The 13,245-nt window shown below is 32.2% G+C and overlaps 1 protein-coding gene across 2 annotated transcripts in view; it reads left to right on the forward strand.

Moving 5' to 3' along the window:
* Positions 1-13,245, forward strand: part of Mtx2 (metaxin 2) — a 58,485-nt gene that overhangs the window by 31,265 nt on the left and 13,975 nt on the right. For both annotated transcript variants that reach the window (XM_005324635.4, XM_078017637.1), the window contains one exon: positions 9,845-9,917. In XM_005324635.4, coding sequence (XP_005324692.2) covers positions 9,845-9,917 — 73 coding nt within the window. The remainder of the gene's footprint in view (positions 1-9,844; positions 9,918-13,245) is intronic.

Below are 13,245 nucleotides of genomic sequence, written 5' to 3' on the forward strand. Positions count from 1 at the left end.
GGTGCTCTGCCCAGGGTCAGAAGAGTCCACAAATTGTGGAGGTAAACAGAAAATAACAGCATTGGTGAATGCCACATGTACTTATTACTGTGTTGAGCACCTAAAGTTCTTGTTAATTTATTTAATCCTTACAACAACTGTATGAAGTAGGGTGGTATGTAGTATAAGTATCATGGATAATCCTCTCTTACAGCAATCTTATGAGTTAGGTATTTTTATTATTCCAATTTTCCCACACATTAGGAAAGTAAGGTGGAGAGGTGAAATGATTTGCCCAAAGTTATATGGGCTGTACTTGGCAGAACTGAAATGCAAAGCTAGGGAGTCTGAGTTGACAGCCCACACACAGAACACTTTGATGCATATTAGACTAGTCCAGTGGTGAAGATCTTTGGATTTTTACCCAATAATAAGTGAACATTTAATCACATTAAAGTATGAAAGATAACATGTCTTAGCTTTTATATTTTTGAAATGAGATAAAGGTAGTCTTAACTATATTATGTTATTATGAAGCTCAAGTTGGGTAATAAAGGAGAAATTCTGTAGAAAGAAGTGAAAGCTATAGCAATGTAAGATGTGAATTAGTACCTATTTTGACTAAAGATTTATGTACTTATTTTGTGAACATCGTTAATAAAATGTTACTTTCTAGTAAATTTGAAAAAGAATATCATGTAGTGTATAGGAAGCCAATTAAAACCTTTTTCTTTTTGATTGGCTGATCCAAATATTATAAAAATTTCAGTGTATTTTTTAGACAGTGTCTTAAACTGATGATCATTATAAGAATGCTACATGAAAAATATTTTTACTTCAAGAATAACATTTAAGCTCAGAATGAAGTGAATATCCCTGTTATATTTAATATTTTTATTTTCCCTTATCCTTTTTGAATAAATACTCCATCTCTAAAAATGAAACATGACAACAGGGGGGAAAAACTCTACTTGGTGTTGAATGTGTTACATCATTTTTAAAAAGTCAGCGTTTTTGAAGGCACCGTTAATGCTGTACTATAACACTTAAATGTCAGGTTGGCTGATAAATATTTAGCTGACCCTTGCTTTTCCCTTTTAGCAAGTGATGCTTTTTAGGTGGACATGTTAATTAGTGGTTAAATGGTGTTCTAATGTAGTGTTTGGGGATGAGCAGAGGAAGGAGTATCTTTCCTTTGGGCCTGCAGGTCGGTTGTTGCATTGGAGAAATAACTGAGTATGAAAATAAGCTGCTCTCAACTTGTCAAGTCATTCAGATGGTCACAATAGACAGCCTACCTGAAAATTTTAGAGGAAAAGATTTTTGAGTTTTCAATTCAGTTATGTACAATTTTTCTTTAAAAAAAAAAGTTGTTCAGGGTTATATGTCATTTGAAGGGTCAGTTTAAACCTGATATAAATACAGGTAGGATGATGCCAATGGGTATATTTTAATAGAGAATTAACAGAACAGTGTTTTGTGGAAATTATTTAAAATATTGATAGAACTTCCTTAAAATTTCATAAACTGTAAAATTTTTAGGTTTTTAAGTTTATTCACTCTTTCACTTTGATCATCCTGTAAAATGAGACATCTGTGTTTATGTTCAGAGTTGGGAGGAGGAAAGGGAAACTAAGGAAAGAGAATTTAGTGAACATTTTTTAGATAGGGGACTTTAAAATCCTTTTTAGTATTCTAAATGAACAAAGTAGAGGCTGCTATCACTCAATTTAAATTCATCTGATTAATTGTCTTATTTTATATTATTGTTTTTATACCAGGAGTATTAAAGCATTTTGATGGTTATGCTTCTAGCAATTGGCATGATTTAAATATATGAAAAGTGATGTTTATAAAAAATAACTTAAAATCAGAATTTAGTAGGTTAAAAAATCTCAGTATTAGTCTCTCAACACATTAACAATATGGTATATGTAAAACATTTAAACTTGTCTTATAGGATTTGAGGAAGTGAAGTATTTTGTATTCAAAATAATGTAAGTATCATAATGTAAGAAATAGGTGGTTGAGTTGTCATTTTACTAATTAGTGAAATAATGCAAAATAGTTATACAGGGTAATAGTCTGCTAATATAAATATTTATTTAACTTAGCAAAAATACACATTCCTGTAATTCTGAAAGATTATAAGTTAGTATACAACTTGTATACTTTTTTAACAAGTAAATAGCAAGCAGAATTTTAAAATTGGTTGCTGTTATACAGAACAATAAAGACATAGTGGTAAGATGAAAAAAATACAATTCTGTTATTAAACATAAAAAGCCTAGAATTCTTCATTATTAGATATATAGTATGAACATAATCCATCTAGCAGCATTATATTTGAGCTGAAAATATACTTAAATTTGAGGCCATACACTACCCTGTGTGAGTGAAACATCTTTCATATAGTTCTAAGATGAAATTACCCTTGAATGAATAGCATCTTCATTTATCTTCAAGCCTCTTCTGTGCATTTAGTGAATCTACTCTTTCAACATTCTACAAGAATCACATTATGTCATTATACCAGAGTACTTCTGCAGTGTGAAATAGATTGGTTTGGAAAATGAACCTGGCTTTGCTATAAATTACATTCACAGGTACAAAGGAATTTGTTATTTTGTTTAAAATAGTCACAAATATAATTAAGGTTTTAATTTATGTTAAACTACAAATATGGCTATTACTGTAACTGGATTAGGAACTTAATCTGTCACTTCAAGAATGATATCTAACACTTTTCATTTGTAACCTTAGATACATTATTTCAATTATAGGGTCTGCAGCTGTTTGATATAAAAATGAATTATTTTGTAGATAGATTTGTTCATGGTTTTTAATTTTAAAACATGCTTCTTCAGTAAGGTGGAAAATAATTCTTCAGTTGTCACAGATTTTCTTTTGTGTCTGGTGAAACAGGACATGAATTAAAATTCAGTATCGTTTTCATTTTTTACCCTAAGAATGGCATTGCATGCTTGACAATTGTCCTTAGTGAATTTTTACATAAAATATTTCAGATTAAATTATGAAATGAATAAAAGCTTTCTCCAAAAAGAAGAAAACCCGAGTTTAAGTATAGTTTTACCTGGTTGACTGCAAATGGATTGTGTTCTTTCTAGAATTTGAGTGACTTTGTTAATGTGACTTACATACCTTAAATTCCATAGGATTGGTCAGTAAAGCCTCCACTCTTTTAAAATTTTATTAAGGACAATTTCAAACATGTTGAATTATTTTAACACTTTTATTGGCACATTGTGCTGGTTTTATTTCTTATATGCAATTGAAGAGAATTGTTCTGTATTTAACTTGTAAGACAATTGTTCATTTGTTCTTGAAATAAAGAAGAAGAAAGAAGGGGCTGGGTGTTTAGTTCATTAGAGCACTTGCCTAGCATGCTTGAAGCCCTGGGTTCCCTCCCCTGCACCAAAAAGAAAAGAAAAGAGAGGAAAGAAGATAGTTGGTGTTGCTTATTGATAAATGATTCAGTATTGAGTTTCTGTTAACCAAAATGAAATGACTAAATTTTGTGTCCCTACCATCTATTATTTAGCTTATCATAAGAATTAAATTTTTTTGTTGCTGCCATTTTTCTTAGTTGGTAATATTGTTTTAGTCTATAAAGAACAATTTTAAAACATTCATTATAGAACTTAGGGAAAAATAATTTTTCTTTTAATCTCCAGTTCTTTGAGTGCCAGCTATGCCCCTGATAATTGTATTAGTGTCTTGGGTTACAAGAATTATTCTATTTAAATATTGAGCTGCCATTTTTATTGTCTGCTCATACCCTGAGCTGCACTAAAATTGTCAGTATTTAGAGTATCTTTCTTTTTTTTCCCCCTCCGGAGAGATATCCTGTATTTGGGAGCTGAAAAGGGAGATTGGTAACTAGGATCTCTTCAGTTAATATGTACACTTAGGCTTAACCTTTGTCTTTTCCATGTGACACCTTACCCAGTTCCTTATTCTGTGCTTGGATCCTTGAATTAGGAATCTCTAATTATTTCTCCAAAGAATAAACCTCTGTCTCCTGCATAGATTAAGGGAGGGCTGATCACCTGTCACTTAAACAAACCTTCATCCATCCTTATGTTTGTAGTCCCATGCCTTTCCTTTGCTTTTTGTGCTGCCTGGTGCCTCCAAGTTTGGAATCTTTGTTTCTGTTATGTGAATGTATTGATTTTTCTCCTCTGTAAGCTCTTAGGTTTCAGTTTCCTTTGCTCCACTAAATCAGCTTTCCATTTTACAAAAATGGGTTGACTTGTCTGGTCTGCTTTGATTTTTTCTTCCATTCTTTGTGTCTTTCTGGACTTATACCATTTCTACTCCTCCACTGTTATTTCAGTAGTTTTTTTTTTTTTTTTAAAGATTGCCAAGATTCCTTAATATAATTCAACTATAGGCTGGGGTTGTGGCTCAGTGGTAGAGCACTCTCCTAGCAGGTGCGAGGCCCTGGGTTCAATCCTTAGCACCATATAAAAAACAAATAATATCCCACTCTTTGGCTGACACTCAATGGACTTAAGTATTGTGTCCAACTACTTCTAAAAAATAAATATTTTTTTAAAAAGAATTTAATTAGGGGTTGGGGATGTGGCTCAAGTGGTTGTGTGCTCTCCTGGCATGTGTGAGGTACTGGGTTCGATCTTCAGCACCACATTAAAAAAAAAAAAATAACATTGGGTCCACCTTAAAAAAAAACCTAAAAAAAGTAAAATTAAAAAAAGAATTTAATTAATTTATTAAATGTGTTAAAGCTTATTAAATTTCAGGGTCTTAAAAGTCAGATACTGTGTACATTCATATGTGTCTATTTGTGTTTGTGTGTGTTTAAAACATTCCCTGCCGTGTCATAGGAACTTAGTAGATTTGTATTTGAAAAATACAAACTATATAACTATATTTATTGACTGAATTTTAATTAATTTTTTAGGTTTTAGTTTTTACATTTTAATTTGCTTGATCGTTTTATCAGTTATTCAACAAATGAGTAACCCTATATTAATTCTCTCTGAAATTAGGAATATTATGATGTTAAATGTGTCATCAGCATCAAAAGTTGATTACTGGGCTGGGGTTGTGGATCAGTGGTAGAGCACCTGCCTTGCACATGTGAGGTACTGGGTTCAATCCTCAGCACCACATAAAAATAAATAAATAAATAAAGATATTATACCCATCTACAACTAAAAAAAATTTTTTTTTAAAGTTGATTACTTATTTTTATGCACTGTACCGTTATGAAGATTGTGTTTTAAATAATATTTAGTTTAATTACTTATAGGTGATGTCAGACTTTCATACCAGGACCTCTTTTATGTGTTGATTATTATTGTTACAGACCCATGCTGTCCCATAGACATCTAGAAGTCATCACCACATCACACTGTGATGAAGAAAGAGTTTTGTATGTGTGCTAATATAGTAGCCAGTTGTCAAAGGTTCCATTGAGCTCTTGAAATGTGGCTAGTTTGGGAAACTGACTTTAAAATTTTATTCAGTTTTAATAAATTTAAATTTAATCTAAATAACAACATATAATTAGTGGTTACCATATTGAGCAGCATAGTTATAAAACATTATTCTGATAGGATGTGCTGTTTTCATTCAAATTATTTTATGTTGTCATTCATTTGAATTGGTTTGGAATAAACTATCCAACTAGAGAATGAGTTAAGTGAGTTGTCCTAAGTTTGTTATAATTAGAGTGACATTTTTCTTTGGCTTTACATAAGAATAAAAATATGCAGGTTGCTACTTGAAACTGAAAGTAAAAAATGTGTTATAGGCTGGTATATTAGGCCTATTACTTGGAGTTTTTTTGTGTGTGTGTGTGTGAGAGAGAATGTGTGTTGATAAGATTGCAAATAACAGTGAAGAATATTTAAAAATTAAATAAAAGAATAGAAAATAGTGAAAGGTGAAAGTACTGTTTTGGAACTTCTCAGACTTATCTTCCATCCTTGGAGAGAAAAGAGAAATACTATTTAAGTCAAAGTTTGCTTTGTTTCAAAGTTTTTATATTATTGAAAATAGTCATGGTGATGTGTTGGTTTTGCATTTTTAATGTTTGTATAAAAATGCTGTTTTTGTGCCATCAAACTTATTTGTGATGTACAGATTAATGTGGAAAATTTTTTGATGAAGAGTAATTGAAGTAAATGCTCTAAAATTAATTTCTGGCTGGCCAGAATTATACCATCATTTGAGGTCTGTGGTAAGTTGAGTGTTGTTAAATTGTTCAAAATTAAGTCAGTTATATTTCATACAGGAGTGAAAAATTATGGGACTGATTAAGAAATATAGGGGTAGATTGACTATTTAATCTTTTTTCTAGTGAAATATAAATTTATAGATTATTGATTAGTATAGTTATCACTGTGCATATAGTCTAGCAAAATATATCATACTTAATATTTTATATAGCATTATAATTGTCAACTAGCAATTGAGTATTTGAGAAGATATATTAAACAGTTCTTTCATATTCCTTTGCTCTCCAAAAGGCCTAAATCCCTCTTATCCTCTTGTTCTCAGCAAATGATTCCTCTTCCCATTTCACTGAATGTGAGCAAGTACTCATTTTCTTGTCCTCTCTTATCAACATATAGTCAACATCATTGATTCTGAACATCCTTGCATTGCAGTGGAAAAAAATCTGTTTCCTGAAAAAAACTCATCACTCTAGCTGTGTTCTTAATTCTATCCTTGTTTATCTTCTAATGGATCTTGTTTCTTATAATTTCGGCTTATCTCAACTGGTGTTTGTATGTATGTGTGTGGGGTGTGTGTGTCTTCTCCTCTTGTAGTGTTGGGGATTGAACCCAGGCTTTGCACATGCTAGGCAAGTGTTCTGTCATTGAGCTCATCTCTGCCATTTTTTTCCCCTCTCAGTGAAGAGCTCTGCTTTTCATCATCAGTATAGATACATAAGTAATAGAAGGGAATCCATTTTTCTACTCCCTCTTCCTGCTGATCTAGCTTTTAAAATGAATTGTTCACATTTACTCTAATTCTTTCCTTTTTAGTACGCCTTCCACATGATTTTGATGAGGTTTGAGAATCATTGTCCTAGCCTATAATAGGGGTCACAATAAGCTATTACTGTAATCTGGGATCAGAGGTAATAGATTGAGAAGACAACTTGTTTACACTTAGAGGTAGAAGAATCAAACTTTTGATCAGGTGAGATGGTGTTTAAACCTATGATTAGTAATTGTAGGTGAATAAATTAGGATTACACTATAGGTGACAGAAACCTAAAATATAGTAGCAGTGTAAAAAGAAGCTTATGTCTTTCTTTTATAAAAGCAGGTAATCCAAGTTTAGGGACTCCTTTACTCTTGTTGCCTCATCCTCAGCTTCTATTTCATGGTTCAGTTTCACTGTGGTACCTATAATCATTCTTTTCACATTTCAGTCAGCAGGGGGGAAAAATGAAAACATATCCCCTTCTTTTAAAGAAACTTCCTAATGGTTATGCAGAACTTTTAGTCCCAATGACCAAAATTGAGACATTGACCACATTTCATTATAAAGTAGACTGGGAATACAGGTTTTTAATTTCAGGCACCATCTGTGTACAGATATAATTCACAGGTTCATCCACTATAGGGAAAGGGGAGAACATCTGTGAAGGGTAGAGGGGTTGATGGACAGATGGCTACAGTAAACTTTTGGGAGCATGTTTGGCCCATCAGTAAACAGTGTTGAATGCTTATTTACAAGTACTGCACTCTCTTAGGTTAGTTGTGGGAAGTGGAGACTGTGGGGAGGGTAACAAATACAAAAAATTAAAACCTACTACTTGGCTTTCTAAGAAATGTCACACACTTAGGGAGATCAGACATGCATATATAAGTTATAGATAAATGTAGCAAATCAAACTAAGTAGTGAGGGTAATAGATTGAGACTAATAGGATTTATTTTTATAGGGAAACATTCTTTAGAGGACTAGAATTTTGGGAAGATGTATTTGAAGAAGGGAATTGACATAATTTGGGGTAAATGGAGCTCTTTGTACAAGGCAGTAATCACTGTTCAGTACTCTTAACTACTTTTTGAGTCTTAAGACTGATTTTTGCCAGCATGGTAACACGCACCTGTAATCCCAGTGGCTTGGGAGGCTGAGGCAGGAGGATTGTGAGTTCAAAGCCAGTCTCAGCAAAAATGAGGCACTGTCTCTAAATAAATAGGATTGGGGATGTGGCTCAATGGTCTAATGCCCCTGAGTTCAATCCCCCATACCCCCAACCCCTCCAAAAAAGACTGATTTTTGATCCAGAACTAACGAATTATATTAACTCTTATGAGAAATCTCTATTGGGTGATAGTAAGGTGTTCTGTTCATAATCTTAATATGTGATAAGTAGTAGCCTTGTTAATTTATTAATTTATCTTTTTTAATATTTATTTTCAGTTTTCAGTGGACACAATATCTTTATTTTTATATGATGCTGAGGATCAAACCCAGCGCCCTGCGCATGCTAGGCGAGCACATTACCACTTGAGCCACATCCCAGCCCTAATTTATCTTAAATTACATTTGACTGCTATTTATAATAGTTTCCTCAGTTTCAAAGAAGATGAAAGGTTTGTTTTTTAACTTGTATGTGGTAATAGAACCATTATAATGTATGATGTTCCAGTTGAATAATTAAACTGTTTCATAGAGAACATAGATAAGTTTTATGTGTGGAGATAAAGAAGCCAAAAAGTCACAGGAGAGAAAACAAGGGGAGTAAACTTTGATTATTATAAAAAATAGTGGATTTGGTAGAGTGCACTGGTGTCTTAACAGGTAAAAATGAATCAGTATTCTGTAGTAATGTGATTTTGTATTTTTTATATTACATTATAATGTGTACATTTATTCTTTATCATAAAATATTCTCAAAAGCATGAGTTTTTAAATTGACTGTACAATACTCTGTGGTTTAGAATTACTGTAATGATTTACCTATACTTTTATAAAGACATTTAAATTGCTTGTAAAATTTTTGTTCCTATAAACCAAGTGAAGATAAACAGTTTAAACCTTTAAAAAGTGAATTAGTGACCACAGAACTACTTAGTTAGGATTTTGAATATTACTGGAGAGAATGTTGAAGTAGCAGATGAGAGAGATGATGATTCTGCAGAGAGTAGTGGAATTAAGCAATCAGTACCTTATAAAATTTGGACTTCAATAATCTATTAAAATTAAAGCAAAGTTTAAGATTGCTTACTTACCTAAACTAATATAGTAAACAAGTAGGGATATTTATGTGCTTCCTTAAGTATATATATTTTAAGTTAGTTAGACTTTATCTATTTATTATACCAGTGATTGAACCCATGGGTGCTTTACCACTGAGCCACATTCTCAGTCCTTTTTACATTTGTTATTTTGAGACAGGGTTCCACTTAGTTGCTGAGGCTGGCTGAAGCCTCCTAGGATAACAAGTGTGCACCACCACATGTAGCAGTTTCATGTGTTTATTAATGTCTAAGTCATATTGACTTTTTATTAGTGAAATGATATCTTATTTTTGTTTGGAAAACAAATCCTTAACTTTTTTTTTTTAAAGAGAGAGAGAGAGAGAATTTTTTTTTAATATTTATTTTTTAGTTTTTGGGCGGACACAACATCTTTGTATGTGGTGCTGAGGATCGAACCCGGGCTGCACGCCAGGCGAGCGCGCTACTGCTTGAGCCATATCCCCAGCCCACAAATCCTTAACTTTAAAACGGTTTATTCTTTTCCAGTAGAGTATTGCTGTATGGACTATTAAGTTTATGAAATAAATAAAAAGTTTTGTTCAAATATAAATAAACTTTCACTAGACTTACTGTATTTCTTCTTATTTATAGGCCTTTTTGCAGATGTGTAATCTGCCTGTCAAAGTGGTTTATAGGGCAAATGCAGAATATATGTCTCCATCTGGTAAGTATGATTTTTTTCCTTCTCTGTTTACATTCTGGATTGATAAAATTATAATTTGTGTCGATGTTAAAAATGCTTAATTTTTGCTGTTGTTGTTCTTGTTGTTTACTTTTGAAGAATTGTCACATTGTTTTGTAAAGTAGTAATTGCAATCTTAACAATCTTGGAGCCAGTCTGTCTACAGATTTCAACTCTGATCAGAGATGGTTACTGATATGTTATGAAAATTATTTTAAATAAGTAAATATTAAGAAAATACATAATCTCAGATTTTCCTAGTTTTACTTTACACAGGACAAATTCTAATATTAAACACATTCTAATATTAATGAATCCCTTTATTATTGAACACACTTGTCTAAATTATCTTGTTGTATAATATTAGGGAGAAGAAGGAATATCATGGAATAATTAACTTGTCACTAGATCTTAGTTAAAATCATTGTCGACATTTTTTAGTTTCTAACTCTTTATTATTTATTTATTATTTTTTTTGCAGGAGATACCCTAAGATTTATTTTGTAAACTTACATGGTGGTGGGAAGAATGTTGTAGAGCAGAACCATTCACGTGGTAGCCAGGAAGAGGGAGGGAAGGAAGGAGGGAAGGAGAGAGAGAGAGGAAGAAGGAGGGAGGGAGGGAGGAGAAGAAAGGGAGAAGGGGGCAGGAGGGATTGAGGGAGGAAGGGAAGGGAAGGAAGGCTGTTTTATTTTAACAGATTTTAAGATATTATTTATTAAAATGTTACCTTTTGCTATGTTTTATGATCAGTATTTTGTTTCTGTATTTCATATTCTAGTTGACTAAAGTAGTGTTTAAATGATTTATTTTCAATACAAAAATATATCACAAAGCTATTAAATAAATGTTAAATGTAATTGACATGAGTTATTTTAATTGTGGTTTTACTGGAGCAGTAATAGCACATGGGACCACTCCTTCATGGATAAATTGTTGAATATAACTATATTGCTTTTTTAGGGAGAAAATATTAGTTCTTTTCATTGTGATATGATGATAACTTAGGAATGACTTGTTAAGCTTTTTTTTTTTTTCACCTTAAGTTTTTATGGGTAGTGGTAATTGTCAAAAGATATAAAGATACCAATCCCATACACACTGAAGATTCTGAATGTATACATATGCATTTATTAGACTTATGAGTATACATTTAGAAAATATTTCCAAAATAATTTTTTAGACTTCTGAATGTAAATATATTTTAGATTCATGGAAGTCATTCATTGACTCATTTTTAAGCTGATTTTATAGATAAAAAATGAATTGAGGTGATAGGGCAAAGTTTTTTTTATAAACTTTACTGAATTCTGTTGAAATATATGTGTTCTTTCCATCTTTTTTTCCTCTGTAGTCATACTGAGAGTGTATACATATATCTGTATATATGTACACACACAAGAAAAGATCAGTAATCTAATACCAAAATTAAAAACTTTGGTAAATAATAAGTCATGGTTCCTCTACTATGTATAAGTTACTATGTTTAAGTTACTATGTTTAGTATCATTTAGTTAGTTAATTTGTCTTCTTTTCATACTCCATGAAAGACAACAGGGAAAGATACATTTCTCATTCATAGGTGGAGTCTCTTGTAAGTATTTGAAAATGACACTTTCGACTAAGATATTTACTTTTAGTCATATCTCTTATTAGTATTCCCCTTCATCACATGAGTTGAGGTGATAGGGGCAGTGTTTAAAAAGTTTATTTGCTTGTTTGACCTTTGATAGTTGCCTAGGAAGTCCTTGGAGAAAGGATAGTCTTTTCAACAAATGGGGTTGGCCCAATTAGTTACCCATAGGCAAAGAGGAGAAAAAAAGAACTTCAATCAATACATTACACCATATACAATATTAAAATTTATAATAGCTGAACTGTGGAACCATACTAGGTGTCCACCAATGGATGAATGGATCAAGAAAATGGAGTTTTATTCAGCTATAATGGAAAAATGAAATTATGTCATTTGCAGGAAAACAGAAAGAACTTAAATAAGTAAGCCAAACTCAGAATGTCAAGGGTTTTATTTTTTTTCTCATATGTGGAAACTAGAGAGGAAAAAGGAAAAGAAAGGTAGGGGTGATCACATGAAAATCAAAGGGAGATCAGTAGAGTAGAGAAAATGGACCAGGGGGAAGGAGAAGGAAAGAGAGAGGGGAAATACTGAAGAATAATACTGACCAAATTATACTGTTATATTATATGCATGTACAAATATGTAAAACAAATCCCACCATCATGTACAACTATAATGCACTAATTAAAAAAAAAGGAAAAAAATCTTAGCTATTCTGATAGGTGTATAGTAATTTCCCATTGTGGTTTTAATTTGTCTTTCCCTAGTGACTGATGATATTGAGTATCTTTTCATATGTTTGACATTCATATATCTTCTTTGGTAAAGTACTGTTCAGATTTTTTCCCATTTAAAAAATATGATTATTTGTTTTCTTATTGAGTTGTAATAGATTTTTAAAGCAGAGAGCAAAATAGAAGACTATTTGTCTTAAAGACTTAAATCTTTATGACTTTGTCAAATACAAAACAATTCCTTGGGAAATTTAACTTCTCTTCAGTAAACTTCCTCTGTGATATGAGATGGTCAAATTAGATGACATCCAAGGTTCTTTCTGTTTCTGACACTCTCTGAATCTACAAACTTGTTTGGCAATATGTTCTTGCTTTTTCATAGAAATAAAGTTCTAGGGCTGGGGATGTGGCTCAGCGGTAGAGTGCTTGCCTCGCATGTGCGAGACCCTGCGTTCGACCCTCAGCACCATATAAAAATAAATAAATAAAAATAAAGGTATTGTGTCCAACACAACTAAAAAATAAATATTAAAAAGAGAAATAAAGTTCTAAAAGTGACTATTCTGCCTAAAATGAAAAACAGCCCTCAGTTTTCTTTTATGACCTTTGCTGCCAGAGAATAACTGTCACTGTGCTTTTACCTGATAACCTGCAATAATAATCATTTAACATTGGCTCTATTTTAAGTCAAGGTAGTGACAGAAAACATTGTTCACTTGTAATCTGTTGCCTTGTGTGTTGAGTGGCGCTATTAATAATTACTTGGAGGCAAATTGTCTTTCAGTGCAAGCGTATATTCGATCACACCAATCATCATATATAAACAATTAATACAACAAATGTTGGCTGTGCTGGAGCACCTCAACTGGCATTCCATGCACACTAATTAAACTTTATAAGCAAATTGCACAATCCTAGGGCAATCATAAGCCCCAAAATACCTCTGATGCCACGTGACTTCTCCTAGCTAAAGAGCAGACATTGTCCTTGTCTGGTG

This window comes from Ictidomys tridecemlineatus, chromosome 7, assembly GCF_052094955.1.
Source record: "Ictidomys tridecemlineatus isolate mIctTri1 chromosome 7, mIctTri1.hap1, whole genome shotgun sequence".
Lineage (NCBI taxonomy): Eukaryota > Metazoa > Chordata > Mammalia > Rodentia > Sciuridae > Ictidomys > Ictidomys tridecemlineatus.